This window comes from Hyperoodon ampullatus (genome assembly GCF_949752795.1).
Source record: "Hyperoodon ampullatus genome assembly, chromosome: 5".
NCBI lineage: Eukaryota > Metazoa > Chordata > Mammalia > Artiodactyla > Ziphiidae > Hyperoodon > Hyperoodon ampullatus.
In genome coordinates this window covers 1,800,334-1,820,061 of record NC_136918.1, presented here as the reverse complement: position 1 = coordinate 1,820,061, position 19,728 = coordinate 1,800,334, and the positions used below count along the sequence as shown (strand labels likewise).

General features: G+C 44.9%; 1 protein-coding gene across 1 annotated transcript in view; it reads left to right on the top strand.

The window, feature by feature from the left end:
• Positions 1-11,346: 11,346 nt before the first annotated feature.
• RYK (receptor like tyrosine kinase) overlaps positions 11,347-19,728 on the top strand; it is a gene marked incomplete at its 5' end in the record, with an annotated part of 90,894 nt that continues 82,512 nt past the window's right edge. The window contains 4 exon segments of the mRNA XM_079704561.1: positions 11,347-11,640; positions 11,642-11,686; positions 11,688-11,888; positions 11,891-11,912. Coding sequence (XP_079560687.1) covers positions 11,347-11,640; positions 11,642-11,686; positions 11,688-11,888; positions 11,891-11,912 — 562 coding nt within the window.

The window sequence follows — 19,728 nt, the reverse complement described above, 5'->3', positions numbered from 1 at the left end:
GGAGAAGGAGGAAGAGGAGAAGGAGGGGGAGGAGGAGGGGAGGAGGGGGAGGAGGGGAGGAGGAGGGGAGGAGGAGGGGAGGAGGGAGGAGGAGGGGGGAGGAGGGGAGGAGGGGAGGAGGGGAGGAGGGGAGGAGGAGGGGGGAGGGGGGAGGAGGGGGAAGGAGGGGAGATGGGGAGGAGGGGAGGAGAGGAGGAGGGGAGGAGGGGAGGAGGAAGGGAGGAGAGGGGAGGAGGGAGGAGGGGGAAGGAGGGGAGGAGGAGGGGAGGAGGAGGGGAGGAGGGGAGGAGAGGAGGAGGGGAGGAGGGAAGGAGGAAGGGAGGAGAGGGGAGGAGGGAGGAGGGGGAAGGAGGGGAGGAGGAGGGGAGGAGGAGGGGAGGAGGGGAGGAGAGGAGGAGGGGAGGAGGAAGGGAGGAGAGGGGAGGAGGGGAGGAGGGGAGGAGGGGAGGGGGAGGGGGAGGAGGGGGAAGGAGGGGAGATGGGGAGGAGGGGAGGAGGGGAGGAGAGGAGGAGGGGAGGAGGGGAGGAGGAGGGGAGGAGGGAGGAGGAGGGGAGGAGGGGGGAGGAGGGAGGAGGAGGGGAGGAGGGGGGAGGAGGAGGGGAGGAGGGGAGGGGAGGAGGAGGGGAGGAGGAGAGGAGGAGGGAGGAGGAGAGGAGGAGGGAGGAGGAGGGGGAGGAGGGAGGAGGAGGGGAGGAGGGGGGAGGAGGAGGGGAGGAGGGGAGGAGGAGGGGAGGAGGGGAGGAGGGGGAGGAGGGGGGAGGAGGGGAGGAGGGGAGGAGGAGGGGAGGAGGGGAGGAGGGGAGGAGGAGGAAGAGAATACACAATAGCACCAGAGAATAAGCCTAATCATTGAACCACATTGTTTTTTGAGAAGAATTATAAAACAAATTGTTGAGGGAAAGGAGAGCATGTTCACCTAGTTCAAAATTCTAAAAAGTATCAAAGGATGTACAATAAGTTTTCCTCCCATCGCTGCCCCAGGCAATCAATATCAGCGTGTGGTGGTGGTGGTGATGGTGATGGTGGTGTGTGTGTAATCTCCCATATCTATATTAGGCACGTACAAGCATATAAATTATATTCCATTGCCCCTTTTTTGTACAAATAGTAGCATGCTCCACATACTGCTTTGCACCTGGTCTTACTCATACACACACATAAAGAGCCTTCTCATTTTTCTTTATACCCACATAACCATGGGGACCCACCATAGCTTACTGAACCATTGCACTATCCATGAGCACGTTTCCCATTGTTTGCTATTATGAAATAATGCAGTGAATAACTTCGTCCACATATCACTTCCTAAGTATGCAAATATATCTTTAGGATAAAGTACTAGAAGTGAAAATGCTGGGCAGAGAATACCTGCATTTGTAGACTTGATAGACAATTATCAAAATGCCTTCCTTGGAGACTTGTAATTTTCATTCCCATCAGCTATGACATGTTAACAAACTGTTAGAGACTGGTCAATCTAACAGGTTAAAATACAGTATCTCAGTGTAGTTTTAACTCGCATTTTTCTTATTTATGACTGAGCTTAAGCATTTTAATATATTTCCAAACTATTTGTATTTTTCTGTAAATTGTCCATTTCTTTACCTGCTTTTGTTGTTGTTGAATTGTAGATATGTGTGTGTGTGTTTACATCAGCTGGCAAAAGTTCTTCATACAGCATGCTTTTTTGACTGGGATAAAAATTGTAAAGATTTTTCCTCAACTTAACTTTTGCTTTTTAATTTTGCTTATGGTAGTTTTGTCATGCAGAAATACTGATTTCTTTTGCACGGATCAGAAAAATTGAGAAATCCCCTGGAAAACAGAAACTGGATGGTATCAAATTAGGAGAAACAAGATCAGAGAAAACCACAGTGAAAAACCAGAAAAGTCCTGCTTTGGAGGTGGGAATGGTTCTTCAATGGATCAAAGCTCAGAGTCCATGGACCTGAGGAATGGCGGGGGGTGCTCCTTGGGTCAACCATGAGGATATTTGATTTGAAGCAACAGGGCTGGTGGAATCCTCTCTCAGCTCCTGTTGTGCTGAGCAGGGGTTACCAGTGGCATTGTCCCCAGGATAAAGCAGTGCCTGGGCACTGGGGACGCAGGGGCAGATTGATGTCTAGGTAGCAAGTGACACCCAGGACAGACATGAAGACCTCACAGCAAAAGATATGCATGCAGAGGCGCCCCCATACTCTGGGCGGGGGGAGAGGCAGGGGCACACTCTCATCCCCAGAACCTGCACCTCAAAGACCAACATGGTTCACAAGCCCAAGGAGGAGAAGGCAGTCAAGAGTCAGGAGATACCTGAGGAAAACCAGTATCCTAAAAGAGAGTAGCAAACTCAACAAGAAAGACTGATGTCTGGCGAAAGAGTGAGCACAAAGAGAAGAGTTTAAATGCATATGAGTAATTGCTCCAGAATGGCTAAGCACATGGGCTCAGGAATCAAAGTACCTGAAATCAATTCCTAGATCTACCACTTTCTAGATGTGTGGATGGCATTGGGCATGGTAATTAATTTGTGCCTTGATTTCCTAATCTATAAAAAGGGGATTTAAATAATACCAATATCATAGGATTATTGTGAAAATTAAATGAGATAATCCATGTAAAAACACTCGGTTAAGCAGGTAATAATAAGTGCTCAATAAATATTAGATATTCTTTTATTATTATTATTATTATTTAGAAAAAAATCAAGAACCGGCTGTGGTAGAAAAGCAACCATTTGAGAATTTGTAAATTAAAATCAAATTTATGGCAATTTTTTAATTGAAAAAGATGAACTGAAAAATACAATGGACACAGATAAAAAGGGAATCAGTGACTGACATTCTGGCCAGTGTGCCCAAGAGGTAAGGGATGGCATGTCAAGGGCCCAGTCTTTAACTGGCCTCCCTTCCTTCCCCTTCATGGTGGCAGAGCTTTGGCTGGCACACCTGGAGTGGGGAGTGGGGGTGGAGATTGGTGTTCCTGGGGCTAAGTTTTTAGAAAGCAAGGCCAAGAGTATGCTTAACTATGGAAGGACTGAACAAATAAGCAGATACAGCGAGGATAATGGAGCCAGGTTTCTTACTGTCATAGAAGGGAGTTACAAATAGGGGATGAGGAAGGAATGGTATGAGAATGGAACCAGAGGTGTTGATGCAAACTCATGGATTTTACAGATCCATGTGTGTATGCATGCATATACACACACAGGAATATACATACATAAATGCATTTATTTCCTTGCTCGGTCTCCTCAGAGGGCCTAGAACCAATTATACCCCAGTAGCAGTAAGCATACCTAGCTCCCCAATCTTGGTTTCTGAATACTATTCTCCACTAAAAGGAACTGGGGCTCCTAAGAAAAATGGGTTGATCCCAGGGTTGGGACAGAAAAGTACAAGAGGAGACAAGAATATTTCGTTGTTCCATAAAGTAAGAAAATGTTCAACCAATGCCAGAGACATACCAAAGGACACAGGAACCAACTGAAGTGGCCAAATCTCAAATATCATCAAATATGTCTTGAGACTGAAAAATATATAATGATAGTAATAGATTATAATCCACTGAATAAAACAAGAATTCACGAATCCACACTGATATAAGTAAATTTTAAATATAAATAGGAGAAAAGGAAAAGGTCTCCCTTATGGTTGAATGCCAACTAAATATGGAAGGAATAATAAAGTTAAAAAATCATCAATGGATGATCAAATTAGTGAATAAAAGTTTGATGAAGAACCAGAGATTTAAAGAATCTCAAAGCATCTCCGCCACCACCCCTAATTCTTTATTAATTACAAAGGGAAAAAGAGTAACTTTACTAAAAGGAAATGTATCAGACAACACATTAACCAAGTGATCAAAGTTAACATATATATTTACTTATTTATTTATATTTATTTCCTATCTGTTCTGTTTTTCTGGAGAACCCTAATATAATTGGTTAAAACACTTAAGAATGGAATATTCAGGAGTCTTCCCTGGTGGCACAGTGGTTAATACTCCACGCTCCCAATGTAGGGGCCTGGGATTTGATCCCTAGTCAGGGAACTAGATCCCACATGCATGCCACAACTAGGAGTTCACATGCCACAACTAAGGAGCCCATGTGCCCCGACGAAGGAGCTGGCGAGCCACAACTAAGGAGCCCGCCGGCCGCAACTAAGACCCAGCACAACCAAATAAAAAAATAAATATTTTTAAAAAGAATGGGATATTCAAGAAACCAACATCCTGTGTCTTCTGATACCATGCACTGAGAAGAATACATCATTTCAGTGATATTCCTGCCAAAAACATGTAACCTGAATCTAGTCATGAGGAAATGGCCGGCAACACCAATTGAAGAATGTTCTACAAAATACAAGAAATTCAGGCAAAAGAAAGGTTGAGGAACCTTTCAGATTAAGGAGACTAAAAAGACATGACATGTGAACTCAATGTGTGATTCCGGTTGGATCCTGGATCAGGAAAAAACAGTTATAAAGGTTTTGTTGAGACAATTGACAAAATTTGAATATGGACTGTGGATTAGAAAATAGTATTGTATCAATGTTAAGTGTCTATATTTTGAAAATTGTACTCTAGTTATGAAAGAGAATGTGTTTGTTGGGAAATGTACAATGAAGTACTCATGATGTCTCCCACCCATTCTCATACGGTTCAGAAAAAAAAAAGCATTTCAATCTATCCATCTAGGAGTGACAAAGGAAATGGAGCTGAGAATTTCCTGGAATTTTTTTTAAAGACACCAGGTCCAGGAATCTCAATAAATTTCAAGCAAGGTAAATGAAAAGATATCCACATTTACATATAACCTACTGGAACACCGCTAAAAAAGATCTCTTAAACAGCCGTAAAGAAAAGACAAATAATGTGTCAAACTGGCAGTTAGAGTTACAACTGACTTTTCAAAAGCAATCATGGAAACCAGAGATAAGTAAGGAAGAGTATGTTAGGAATACAGGAGACCGCTGAGGATGTCCTTAGTTTACCTTGCCCTCTGATTAGGGTCAATGGAAAACTATGACAACCCAATCCAGGCAGGCTTAGTAATGGCCAGACCCTTTAGGAATGAAGTCTTGGGTCACCCTACCACATAAAGAACTATGACCAGCTGAAGTGCTTGCCGAAGGCAAAAGGAATACTACAGAATGAGTAGTAGAAGAAGGTAGTTATAAATACCAGCTACAGGGGTTTCCTTCCCTCGTGGCACAGTGGTTGAGAGTCCACCTGCCAATGCAGGGGACACGGCTTCGTGCCCCAGTCCGGGAAGATCCCACATCCCGCGGAGCGGCTGGGCCCGTGAGCCATGGCCGCTGAGCCTGTGCGTCCGGAGCCTGTGCTCCGCAACGGGAGAGGCCGCAATGGGAGAGGCTGCAACGGTGAGGGGCCCGCGTATCGCAAAAAAAAAAAAAAAAAAAAAAAGTAAATACCAGCTACAGTCATGGGTCCAGCTACAGAAATGATGCCTGTAATTATCATGAATTTTGTTACGTTCATTTTTTCCATATGGGAACCATTTGTCCCCAAAGCTTATTTTATTATGAAAAAAACTAATTCTGTTATGAATACAGTTGTGTGTATACACACATACATTACACAAATATCTTTGTCTTCTTTCCACTCTTATTTCCTTTTATCATATAACATAAGATGTATTGACTTTATATCAGTATTATTAATTTCACATCATAGTATTTGAGTTGTAGGATATCAGGAGAAGAATAAACACCACTCAAGGATTTTACCTCCACTTCTGGGGAAGAAATCAGCATGTTTTCAGTTGTACATAGGGGAGTTGTATCATGTCTGCAGAGTTATGATCTCATTATTGTTTTCATTTAGAGATTAAATATAGTTTAAGGAGATGTATATGGGTGCCAAGTTCACAAGGGGTGGACTTGTGATGGTCAATGTTATGTGTCAGCTTGACTGGGATAAGGGAGGCTCAGAGAGCTGGCAACATATTATTTCCGACAAGTCTGTGAGGGTGTCTCTGGAGGAGATTAACATTCGAATCTGTAGACTGAGTAAGGAAGATCACCCTCACCAATGAGGGTGCCATCATCCAGTCCAGTGAGGGCTTGGAAAGAACAAAAAGGTGGAGGAAGGGCTAATTCCCTCTCTGCTGCCCTCTGACTTACTCCTGGTTCTCAGGCCTCAGACTGGGATTTAAATTACACCATTGTCCCCACCCCCTTCTCAGGCCTTTGGATTCAGACTGAATTATACTGCAGGCTTTCCTGGGTCTCCAGCTTGCAGACAGCAGATCCTGGGACTTCTCAGCCTCCGTAATCATGACGGCCAATTCCCATAATAAATCTCCTCTTATCTCTCCTCTCTCTCTCTCTCTCCCTCCTCTCTCTCTCTCTCTCTCTCTCTCTCTCTCTCTCTATATATATATATATATATACATGTATTTACATCCCCACATATATTTATTTACTTATTTATATTTATATCCCATTGGTTCTGTTTTTCTGGAGAACCCTAATACAGTTAGTTACAACTGTAACTAACTAAGAGTGGAATATTCAATAAATACAAAAAATAGCGTTTGGGACAAATGGCTCCCCATATGGAAAAATAAAATTGTGTCATATGCCATATATAAACATAAATTCCAGATGGATTAAGGGGCTAATTTTTTTAAAGGTACAAAAGCATTATAAAAACACAAAAATTATTAATTGTGGAGTTTTTCTTAAGCAAGACACATAATGCAGAAGCCATAAAGGAACAGATTGTGAGATTTATCTAAAATGAAATCCAAAATTTAAATTAAGTAAAGGACATCATAAGCAAAGTTAAATGACACGGGATACAGAAAAGAAAATATCTTCAAATCAAGAAAAAAAGGCAAACCACTCACTAGAAAAATAGGCAAAAGCTGTACATTGAATGGGCAATAAATACCTACAAGAAGATGCTCATCCTCACTGGTAATGAGGGAAGCCCAGATTAAAGAGTTATTTTTTCTTTCATCAGACTGTCAAAAGCAAAATGAAAAAACCCTGATATATTACCTTGTCTTTTTCATTTATGCCACTGGTGGAAGGGTACATTGGTAAAGTCTTTCAGAGGGCGATTCAGTGGAATCCATCAACATTAAAAGTTAACTCCCTTTAACTCAGCACTTCACTTCTGAGAATCTGCCCTTCTGAATATCTATGTACGTGCACGTAAAAGGATGTGTGGTCCATCACCAGAACTGTGAAATCTAGCACTGTCCCTCCCAACCAAAATGCCTCTGTGTGTCCTGTCATGCAAGCATCCTCAAGACCTCAATTCATTTTAATCAGGGGAAAAACAAATCGTGTCAACAATTACCCATTTCTGTAAAACTGAAAGAAACCACACACATACAGTTGCACATATGTGATATGTGTAGGTAAATGTCTAGAGAAAGGGCTATAAGAACATACGCCAATCTGGGAGGTGGTGGAGAGAGATGATGACTTGTGTCAAAGAGGATGTTCATATTTTCTTCCAGGACTTTGGTGCTGCTTGACTCACTCACACTGCAAGTAGCGGGAGAAGGTTTAAAAAGTAAACTGTTCCATAGCACACAGAGCAGTGTTCCCAACTGCCACTTGCAAAGGAAGGGGGTGTTTTCAGAACTTAGAGCCACCCCTTTCTAGATCCCTCCCCTAGCGCAGTCTGGGTTGGGAGTTGTTCTCAGGGCTCTATGAACTGGGCATCTATCCTTGTGGACACGAGTGAGCCAGGCTCTGAGTGGGCATAAGACTCCACGCATGAACACCCCAGTCATTTCCCTTAACCAGGATGTTTCACCCCTTCCCCGCTGGACCCCGATGGCCCAGTGCTTCTACCCACACACCCTGCTGCATCTCAAACGCAAGGCTGGCCTTTTTTAGGAGCAGTGAAACAAGTCCCGATGATGGTAGTTTCTGGGCCTGAAATTTGTCTCCTAGAGGAGAGTAAGGTCAACCACAGTGACAAGCAAAACCAAGTGCGGGGGCAGTGGGTGGAGCAGGATGACGACTGTGGCCTTCATTTCCTCCAGGCAAAGAAACCTCAGAAGGCTGAGGTCAGGGCTTCCCAGCATTTTCACACTGAGGCTTATTGGGATATTTCAAAAGTTACCACCCGTACCCTGACCCAGGAGGTAGAGGAGACTTCAGAGATTGGTTGGGTGTTGTGTAAGACCAAGTACCCTGCAGAGATAGGAGAGACTGGGAACTGATTCCCCCTCTGGGGAGTTAAACTGTTGGGAAGTCAAAATTTTAATCTTCTTCAGAAGTTAACATTTGAGTGTAGATTTGAACAGGTGAAGGATGAAGCCATGTGGATGTCAGAAGGAAGAGCATTCCAGGTACAGGGAACAGCAGTGCAAAGGCCCTGAGGTAGGATCACGTCTGATGCATTGGAAGTACAGCAAGGAAGCCACTGTGGCTGGAGCTAAGTGAGTAGGGGAAGAGTAGAAGAAGACGGGAGTGGACAGGAAGGGAGGAAGGTGAAGAATGAGAACTGCCTTGACATCTGGTAAGGACTTTGCCTTTTATTCTAGATGAATTAGGGAGCCATTGGCAGTCTAAGAGGCAGGGAGTGACTTGATCCAGCTAAGGTTTAACAGGATGGCCCTGGCTGCTGTGTTGAGAACAGACTAAAGGAATAAGGGGAAAGCAGGGGGTCAGTGAAGCGGCAACTGAAGTAGTCCAAAAGAGAGATGGTAGAGCTGAGATTTTCTTGACAGAGTGGCTGGCATCACTTGGAGGGCCCGTGATACTCCTTGGAGGACAGGGACTCCTTAGAACAAGTGATGCAATGTGCATACCACTTCTCTGTGTGTTGCTACCCCTTGAAGTTGTTACTGCTATTAGTCTGGGGCGGGGCCTAGGAGTTAGCATTTTTGCATGTTCCCAGGTGATACTACTACTGGTCTGGGAACATTGACAACCACTAGCTTTTTCTTCCTAGCACTGATGAAAATGTGCAATTGATGTTTATCATACCTCCTCAAGGAAGCTCCTTTGGCACCCCTGCGTCCCAGGGCCAACCATGATACCTGGCATTAATGTCTTGCGCTTGGCTCTGCGCCAGGCATGGTGGTACCTGGAATGAAGGTCTTGAGGATCCCTGGTCTGAATGGTTGGAGATAACTGGTGATGAAATTTCCAGGAAGTGGTCATTAGAGGGAAGAGGTTAATTATAATAACAACAACAATGGATGTGACACCCACCCATTCCGGTGTCTGCCTAGGTGTTTTACTGACATCTTCTCCAATTAAATCCTGTAAAAGCCCTGTGAATCTGGCATTATCCCCCTTATTTTATAAATGAGGAAACCAGAGGCTCAGAGAGTTTAAGTAATTTTCCCAAGGTCACACCACTAACAAGTACCAGAGCCCAGCCAGGCCTGACTGCCAGACAGTTCCGTGCTCTGCTGACACCACACTCTCCCTCAAGAAGTCACTGGTAAGAGGAGATTGCCTTGAAGACAGGGGCTTCCTTACATGGGGACTGTGAGTCATTTTAAAAAATGCCGGGAAGATGCCTTCCTTTAAAAAAAACTCCTACTGTCTGAATTGAGAGCCTGTTGACACAGCACATTACCAGCCCCAAGCCCTTTTTTTTTTTTTTTTTTTTTTTTTTTTTTGCGGTACGCGGGCCTCTCACTGCTGTGGCCTCTCCCGTGGCGGAGCACAGGCTCCGGACGTGCAGGCTCAGCGGCCATGGCTCACGGGCCCAGCCGCTCCGCGGCACGTGGGATCCTCCCGGACCGGGGCACGAACCCGTGTCCCCTGCATCGGCAGGCGGACTCTCAACCACTGCGCCACCAGGGAAGCCCCCCAAGCCCTTCTTGACAGAGCCCTGGTCCCCTAATAAGTAGCAGTGGCTGCACCAAGAGAAGTATTTTTGCTGACCTTTGTGGCTTTATCGTTCTCAGGTGGAGCACTTTTCCTCAGCCCGCACCCTCTTCTCAGCTTCCTCCTGTAGAATGATGGGCACAGTATTCTGCGCTGGGGAGTCGAGGCTTGACAAATCGAGGCCGGTTTATCTCTAAACGCAATCCATCACTCTCAGTAGAGGAGAAATCAAGTTCCAGGACTTCCCGCCTCATCAGCCCGGCTCTTCCGCCACCCACCCCAGAGGATAAAAATAGCAGCCTCCCAGGGCCTCACTGCTCTTGGCGGCAACTGTGCACTGAAGCTGGGCCTGGCCGGGAGCAGCTGTTCCCAGAGGCACAGGCCTGGTGGGAGGCATAGGGTCAGGGCAGGGACCTGCCCACAGGGGCTAGGTGACCCGGGCCTGGCCGGGATGCTTGGAAACCTCACGAAGAGAGGCGGCACCTGGAGCAGGTTTGACCGCGACACGTCAATAAATACATCATGAGGTGCACCAGCTCGCTGGTCGGCCTTTAAAAGAGACGAGGTGTATCCGTGATTCTTAACGTCTTTCAGGGACAAGGACTCCCTAGAACAAATGAGGAGATGTACATATCACTTCTCTGTGTGTGCTCAAGCCTACACACAGCACACACTGAGACAGACACACACTTTTGCACACAACTTCATATTGCGGGGGGAGCTGTCAAAGTCCAGCATGGACCACGGGTTGACAGCCCCAAATTCAGGTTGATTATAGAGACGCAAAACGATTATAAAAAATAAAAATTTGCAATGGGTAGGAGGAATAAGATCTTGCTCAGCAAGATCTTGGAAAATAAAAGTATATAGTATACATCCATCAAAACAGACACAGAAATGTTAATGTTGACCTCCGTTGGTAGGATAAAAGGTCTTTTCTCTTTTTCTCTCCAAATAAAAAGCATGTTTCTCTTTTGCCATCAGAGCGGCCGCATCCAGGCATTTCCCTGAATCTGGAAGCCTACTCGGCTGCAGGCGCGGCCCGGCCCTGCCTGCCTGGACCCTCCATCCCGGGCGGGGGTGTGTGTGTTACAGACAATAGACAAGCAAACATCAGGCTGGTGACAACGTGGGGCGGGGACGGGCTCCTTTACAGGGGGACCGTGGAGCCCTTCGCCTTCAGAGGACCTGGAAACCCAAAGCGCTACTCGCCGGGTTCGGGCCCGCACGGAGGAGGCGGTGCGTGCGTGCGCGCTCTCGAGGCGGCGGCAGCGCGCGCGCGCGCGCCACCGCGGCCCGCCTCCCGCAGCGGAAGATGCGGCCGAGGAGGCGGCGGCGGCGGCGGCGCGCTCCGGCGGTCTGAAGCGGCGGCAAGCTGCCACGGGCCGGCGGCGCGATGAGCTGGGCGGCCGCCCCCGGCTCGGGGCTGTGAGGGGCTCGGGGCCGGGGGTGGGCGGCGGCGGCGCGGCGGACGGCCCACGCTTCTCCTCGGCGGCGGCGGCGGCGGTGGCCATGCGCAGGACGGCGCGGCCGGGGCCGCCGGGCCGGGGCCGCCTCCCTTGGACCCGCGGCCTGAGGGCCCCGCCGCCGCCGCTGCTGCTCCTGCTCGCGCTGCTGCCGCTGCTGCTCGCACCAGGCGCCGCCGCCGCCCCTGCCCCGAGGCCACCGGCGCTGCCTCCCGCGTCCGCGGGGCCCAGCGTGAGCCTCTACCTCAGCGAGGACGAGGTGCGCCGGCTTATCGGTGAGTGGGGCCGCCTGCGCCGGGGTGGGCAGGTAGGGTCGGGCCCCGGTGCTTCCGGCCGCCGGCGGCCCAGTCCGCGCGACCTGGACCGCGGGCGGGCAGGCCCCAGCGCCCCGGGTCGCCTCTGGGCCCCGGCCTTTGCCTGCCTTGCTGGCCGGGAGGTGTGGTCCCTGCCCGGCCCCCGCCCTGGGCCAGCCTTCCGGCCTCCCCCGCACGCCGCGGAAAGACCCGGGGACCCCTCGGCCCCTGGCGATCTACCCCATTCCAGCCTGCTTACAGCCTCTTTAGCCTTTCGCCTTATTCCCTAGAGGCAGACTCTTCTTCCCTGCCGCTCCAAGTTTCTTTGACCTTTCCTCAACGTGTCACTCTAGGGCCCTGGATTTTGGATACTCGAAATCCACGTTTTATTTAGGTTAAATCTGCTGTGGTTTTGATGCCCCAGTAGGGGCCACACTACGGTGCTTACACTTTCTGGTTATCTTAGTTTTTTGTTTTGTTTTGTTTTTAAATGAGAGCCAGAGATTGGTTATAAGGGCACTTCATGTTCGTGGCAGTCTCCAAATCTTGGGACCGATAAGCGTATTTTACAATAGTGAATGAATCTCCAGGTAGCCGACCTTTTAGCTTCTTCAGTACCTTTTTGGTTCTTGTCTTGGATATGTTGGAGTTTGGACTGATTCTGAATTTCTGGGCCACTCTTCTACTTAGAATACCTTGTAAGAAAAGGAGAACTTGGCTTTGGGTCAGTTGGTGGTTCTGTGCTACCTAAGTAGCTTTGTCATTGGGGAATTAATTTGAAAAATGTGACTTTGTTGATTCTGGAAATGACCCCTTAGAGGAAGGTATGATAGAAATGGCCCCAAATGGGAAGTCTTTGGTAGTTGCAGATAGCTAGACATTCACTTTCTTTTGTGTATTATGATGGGCCAGAAAACCACATTTTTTTCATCTTTATTTCATCTCAGATTTGTGGTGCATCTAAGTGTTTGAGGGGAAAAATTATTCTTTTAAGCATCCACTAGCTGTCATTTTATTCAATTTTTTTTGTTATAAGACTTTCTTGAGGTCTACTGAAGTCCACTCAGTGTTAAAATGAAACTGCTTTTAAGCAGGCTGTTTAGACATTGTTACATATACGGGTTTGTCCCCTTTCACCAAAGAATGCTGTGTTTTTGTAATGTCCTGCCGTTCTATAATCCTCTTTTTAGTCTAGTGGAATTAGCTGAATTTAACTTAGCTAAGTTAAAACAGCAAATTGGATTAGTACTTGAAACAAGACTAAGGGTTAGGAAAAATAATGAATGCTTACAAATTGACTCATAACCTTAATTTAAAAAATATTAATGTATTATGCATGGTTTTGTAAAGGTTTTTTGGTTAAAAGCGTGTATATAATTTGTGACTTTGTTTACATGTAAGAAACCAATTGAGGTAGGGGACATGGCACAACCAGAGGCTGACATTGATTGAGTGCCTGCCATATACTTCCTCCTACATGTTTTATACACATTATTTCCTCTCATTTTCTTGTGACCCAGTGAGGTGGATATCATTATTCCTCTTTTAGAGATGAGGAAAGTGAGACTTTAATTTGCTCAAGGTCACACATTTAATAATCTTTTTAAAAAAATAATCAAACATAGTGTTGACACAGACCACAACAAGTTTCAAGTTGCAAGTTTCATTGAATGAAATAAAGGTATTTATTTAGAAGTTTGATTATGGCATGGTGGAAAAGAGGTCATTGCTAATTAATACTTGAAATGATGTATTTGTTACCTGATTGATGAGCATCCAGTTTGTGCCCAGGAATGAGCTGTTGGGAAGAGGGGACGGAGGAGTTCCTCAGTGATCAACCTTGGTCCACCTCTGGGACAAGGGGAGCCTTCAGCAGTATTTTCTCTAATGCAAACAGAGTTGACCTGTTACAGTAGGTCTCTTGACTCTCCATCCTGCCAGATCCAGGTCCTCTCCTTCCTTCCATCTTCCTCATCTATTCTGACTTTATTTTTTGGCTGCCCCTGTCTGGGGAAGAACAGTTGGGTGGGGCTGAGATGTATACCAGGCATACTGATTTCTCAGAATGCAGTTTCCCACAGGAACTCTTCTGCTTATGGTGTTTAAGACTACTTGAAATACTTTATACCATGTTTTTGTATCATTATGGGTTAAATGCCTTCTGAAAGCTGACTTGGGAAACTAACCATCACTTTATAATGTTTCTAAGACAATGAATTTGCAATTCCAAGTATGAAACTTATAAATGAAGTTGGTAGTGACATCTTTATAAATTGAACCGATTGTTCTTGACATGAGAATAAGTTGTTTTAATCCAATTCATATATGCACATAGTTAAAAAAAAGAAATCAAATAGTGCTAAAAGACCTCAAATGAAAAAACAGCAGTCTTCTGCCTTTGGCCTTTTTATCCTCCAGGCCCTAGTTTCCAGTGGAAGCTACTATCCCAAGCTAGCTCTTTTTTTCCTGTTTTTTTTTTACTTTTCATATTTTGAAATCAATGTAGAATAAGCATTTCACTTTCTAGTATCATAACTGAGCAGTTGCCCTCTTCTCTTGCCCAAACCCCCCAATATCGTTACATCATTTTTGGTAAAACCAGCAGTCTGTATTTAGATTATTGTGTATATATTTATATTGTAAATTTTTATTATACATTATTATATGTATACATGTACATATACATACACACACACACATATATAAACTCACTTGTGAGTTAAATAGTGACCCATGGTTATGTTTTCTTCTCCTGTATGTTATTGTTTTTCCTGGAGCAAATAAGTGACTTATAAACTTTTTGAGTCTCTTCTGTATCTATGGCTGCATTCTCTCATATACTCCAAGAAATATGTTAAATGCCTTTTGATATTTTTTTTCCAGGTAACACATCAAATCATCTATCACCTTCATTTGGTTTCCTCTTAGCGACTCCCTGCTTTGGAGCCTTCCATCCTCTTCTTCCAATCTGGACAGTAGGATTATTTTTCCTGCACATTCTGTACCCTTCTCTCCTGTCTTGGAGCCTCAGTTCCCTGGATCTTCTGTCTTCCTTTTTCTTTGTTTGCTTCATTTTGCTAAAGTATATCCTCAGTAGCTTACTGAGAAGCGTTGTATGGGAGGTAAATAATTTGAAGCCTTACATGTCTGAAGGTGTCTATCCTATCCTCATGCTTAATAGGTGATTTGGCTGAATTTAGAATATTAGACAGAAAAAATATATATTTTTTCACGATTTTCGGTGGCATTTTTACACAGTTTTTTGGCTTTAAGGGTTTCTGATGAAAAATCCAAAATCATTCTGATTCCTTGTTGTTGTTGTTGTTGTTTTTTTGGTTGTTGTTGTTTGTTTGTTTTCTGTTTTTTGCACTTAGGGTCTTTGTCTTTAAAAAAATTCTGTAATTTTATCAGCTTCTGTGTGGGTCCTTCCTTCTGTTTGTGGTCCCTCTAGTCTTAGTGAGCCCTTTCAATCTAGAGACTCATATCCTTCAGTTTTCAAAAATGTCTGTTACTTCTGAGAATTTCCTACCCATCACTTTTTTTTGTTTGTTTCTGAGATATCTACTGGTTTGGTTATTGAATCTTCTGGAATTGATCTTCAGATACTCAACATATGTTGCCTCTTATTTATATTTCTATGTTTGGAGGTGGGAAGGGGGAAATTTTCTCAATTTTGTCTTCCAAGCTCTTTTATTTTTAAAATTTTAATGATGATTTTAAATTTTAGAACTCTTTTTGTTCTCTGTTTCCATTTCCATTTCATTTTATTCTAATTTTATGGATGTATTATCTTCACTTATCTTTGAGGCATGTGTTTGTTGTTTTTAATTTTTTCTGTATGTTTAACATTTTTAAAATATTTCTTCTGCTTCCTCCAATGTGCCTGTTCATTTCAGAGTTCTTTTTCTGTTCATTTAGATAGTATCTGTTGATCCTTGGCTGTCTATAATTAAGAGTGAGATGCTGAAAAGTTGATTAGGGGAGGGCAAGCTTGTGGGTGGGTAGGTGGGTGGTCTACTGGCCTCCCTTGGAATGTGGGTGAACTTTTCATTGGGAGCCCCCCCGCGCACACACATATCAGCACCTTCACATCTTCTTTCGGACTGGTCAGTGTCTGCAGAGAAGACACCTGCAGTCTGCTGCCTCTGGTGTGCTTGGTGGTACACCAGCCTCTGTGGTTCAGTTTCTTCAGAAAAACTTCGGGTCTCTTGCTGGACCTGGGGGCCCAACTGCTTTGAATGCCCCTCATCAGAGGCTCCCCCTTTGACAGGCCAGAGCCTCAGGCCAGCCTTTGGTGGCCCTTGTTGCATCCAGGGCTGAGTCCCTCCAGAGGTCCTGCGAGGCAGTGACCACTCCTTCAACTGCTCCCCATCTTGCAAAAGTTTGTTGAAATATATGTTGCGTTGTCTTCTTTCCCTTTCTGTGTTTGTGGTTTAATGTCTGTGACTTCATTACTGTCATTTTAGAGGAGTCCTAGGAGGATGGGGGTAAAGGCAAGTGGTCATTCTACAATGTGTAAATGGTTGGGCTTTGACTATTGAAGAGCTGGTGATGTGTAGTTTTTCGGTACTAACAGTATTAGGAAGAGTAGTGGTGGTGGTCACATAAATAAATGGTTGACACTTGAATTTAGAGTGCAGCTGACGTGTGGCAATCTTTTGCCTGTGTCAGGTACAAAGGTAATCCCTGTTTTGGGTGTGTATTGTTACTTCCATAATATAGATGAGGAAACAGATTTGCAGGAAGTATGTAACTAGCTCATTCCTTGGGTAGTAGGGCATGCAGTCTTGATGGAAGTCGATCGGTATAGAGACTCCAAAAGCCTCAGAAGCTTTATGTGGCATCCCTGTGTCCCCAGGCCCTGCTTAGGCTGCAGGGTAGGCATCCATTTCTCCATTTTACTGATGAAGACTGATCTGGGGCCCTTTGGGCAGTGAGTAGAGGGCCAGGTCTTGACTCAGTCTGGAATCCATATTGCCTCTTTGTCAGCTCTGGAGGAGCTGTGATTAACCAAAATGCTTGAGGAGTAGAATCAGCAAGCCTGCTGCCACATGTGCTCATTTGTGGTCTTGATTATTACCTGCATTCTCTCCTGTTCTCTATCTACTTGATAATTCTAATAGCTGAGTTCCCTGCAAGTCCAGAGCTGGTGAAATCATTCTGTGGCTGGGGCAGTACTAGGGGTGTAGGAACAAAATGCTGATGGGTGGGGGGTATGATATAAACTGGTCATGGCGGTGGTGATGGGGAATCTGTAGGAGTCAGGGAGACTTCTGAGAATAGACTCCGCCTCACACCAATTAGAAATTCACTTTGGATAACTTGCCTCTCCGTTAAAATAAATATCCTCTGAAAGAGTTAAGCGTTGTTCACATCTTTTTAAAAATCAGTTCAATACTAGTTGAGATCATTGCTCCCCAAATCAGTCCAGTAAAAATTTTTGAAGCCCAACCAAGTACCATATATTGTGGTAGAAAATAGCAATTCAAAACTACCGAATTCCTTTTCTTGAAGAACTCAAAATTTCGTAGGGGAGACTAACAGTTGTATCTACAACTATAACACTGAGATAAGAGTTATACTGCTGATTGATATAAGTTGTTGTAGGAATGATTACTTTTGACTGTAGAAGGAGGGGGAGTGGAGAGGCTTAGGGGCTTTCAGGAATGTGTTCCAGGAAAGGAGACATTTGAGCCTCATCTTGAAGGATGAACTTGAAAGACAGAAAAGAGGAGCATTTCATGTCAGGCAGAGAAAATAGCGCGAACAAAGCCATAGCTGTATGGAAGCAGATGTGTGTGAATTCAAGTGGTAGGCTAAGGTGAGAAAATTTGGCAAAACCAGGAAGTGGCAGAATATAAAGCTGGGAGGTAGGTTGAAATTGGGTTAGGAATTTGAAGTTTATTTTATAGGTAATGAGGTGCTGTTTAACTTAGGAAAGGAGAGTATACAGATAGGACTGGGTCCTCGAAAAGACAGCTTCGGCCCCAGTGAAAAGGGTGGCTTGAAGACTGAAAGGCTGGCTCTGGGAAATGGGACAGAATCAGCCTTGTGCTGGTAAGAGGACTCAACTAGGGCAGTTGAGGGGGGGTGGGATGGATTTGTGAGGAGTTTTCTGGGAGTTTGGAGAAGACTTAGTAGAGGACACCTCAGGGCTAGAGAAGAGGGAGGAGTCACAGGAATCTGAGTTTCAGATTTGGGCAGCTGAACTAAAGGACTCTTTTTGGGAAATGGTCGAGGAAAAAGAAAGATGAGATGAGCCACGTGTTCCTCTCCTCCCAGCACCTCTCTTCCTCTTCAACCTCAGGCCAAGTGTTTGGGGGAGGGCAGTGAGGGTGTCCTCTCTGCTGCTGTCTGGCATACCCTGCCACTGCCCAGACTTTGAGGAGGTGGGTGCTGGTGGAGGTGGTTAGCACCTTGCAGCACACTCAATCCTGGGCCTTCGGGTAGGGTTGGTGGCATTGATGCAGCATTAATTTGAATCCATGTGTTCTTCACTGGGAGAGCAAGACTGAGACATTGTGCAATTGTGGGTTTTGAGGGGTTTTTTTTCCTTCTTCATGCTACACGTGTGGGAGAACTCTGTCCAGTTATGGCTAACCTGTCCCCTGTGAGTCATATCCTGAGTTGACTAGTCAGTTCTGAAGGTGCTGCCTGAATCACTGTTTGGATTTTAAGGATCATTTTAGAAACAAATGAAACGTGGGTATTTTTTTGAGCATCACACATTGAGAAGTTCCACAGCATTACTTTTGGGGTTTTAACACAGTTATGCCAGTGTTCTGAAAACACTTGCCAGCTATACATACTAAAACAAAACAAAACAAAAACTTGACATGAAGTAGAGCCATTAGCTACTCTGAAATTATATTATGCTTAAAAGTGTGCTTTTTTGTGTTATTGTCGAGGTACATCAAGTACAGTGTTTTCTAATCAAGATGTTATTAAACAGCTTTCATTTATGTAGGACCTCTAGAAATGTGGTGTGCCAAAACAAATGTGTGTATTGCTGAATTAAGTAATAAACACTTATTAATTGATTCTTCTTAACTGTGCCCAGCAAGTGACAGTGCTGAGTGGTAGAATATTTCTGAAAAGTAATTTAATAGGTCCCATTCTTGTTCATAAGACAAGATATGTTGTGTCTTGCTCATAAATAATGAACATGTTCTTATATAAATGTCTTGCTCTGTGTCAACTATTTCACATATTTTCTTTTATTTTATCAACCACTGGAAATAGATGGCATTGGCATTTTTCTATAGATAAAGCTGAGGCTCTGGGAAATTACAGAATTTGCTGGAGGTCACAGAGATGTCTAGGGCTATATGACTCTAAAGTGCATGCCTTCTCTACTCTGCTGCCTCTGAAAGTGAACAGTTCAGTCTTTATCTAACCAGATCATCTGAGGGGCTTAAACAAAGTACAGATTCCTATACCTACTCTGAGCAATTTGTTTAAGAGATCTGAGATGGGGCCCAGCCAGTGAGGTTTCTGAATGGCATGTTGCATGAATTGTAAGATGTACGGCTTTTTCACATTTGAACATCTCTGAAATTGGAACCATTTCACAATCAATGGTGAATCATCAGTTAATTGACAGCTTTTTTTCTTTCTTAGTGGCACAAAAAATAATGGTGCATTTTAGATTAAATGAAATACAGTATTGTAACAAGGTGATTTTTTTTAAAATAAATTTATTTATTTATTTTTGGCCACGTTGGGTCTTTGTTGCTGCGCACAGGCTTTCTCTAGTTGTGGCGAGCGGAGGCTACTCTTCATTATGGTGCACAGGCTTCTCATTGCAGTGGCTTCTCTTGTTGCAGAGCACGGGCTCTAGGTGCATAGGCTTCAGTAGTTGTGGCACGCGGGCTCAGTAGTTGTGGCTCGCGTGCTCTAGAGAGCAGGCTCAGTAGTTGTGGCGCACGGGCTTAGTTGCTCCGCGGCATGTGGGATCTTCCCGGCCCAGGGCTCAAACCTGTGTCCCCTGCATTGGCAGGAGGGTTCTTAACCACTGCGCCACCAGGGAAGTCCCAACAAGGTGATACTGTGAAGGAGACAGACATAATTTGCCACCTTTCCTTTTTTTTGGGTACCTGTCACAACTTTCTTTCAGAGTTGTAAAATTTGCTGGT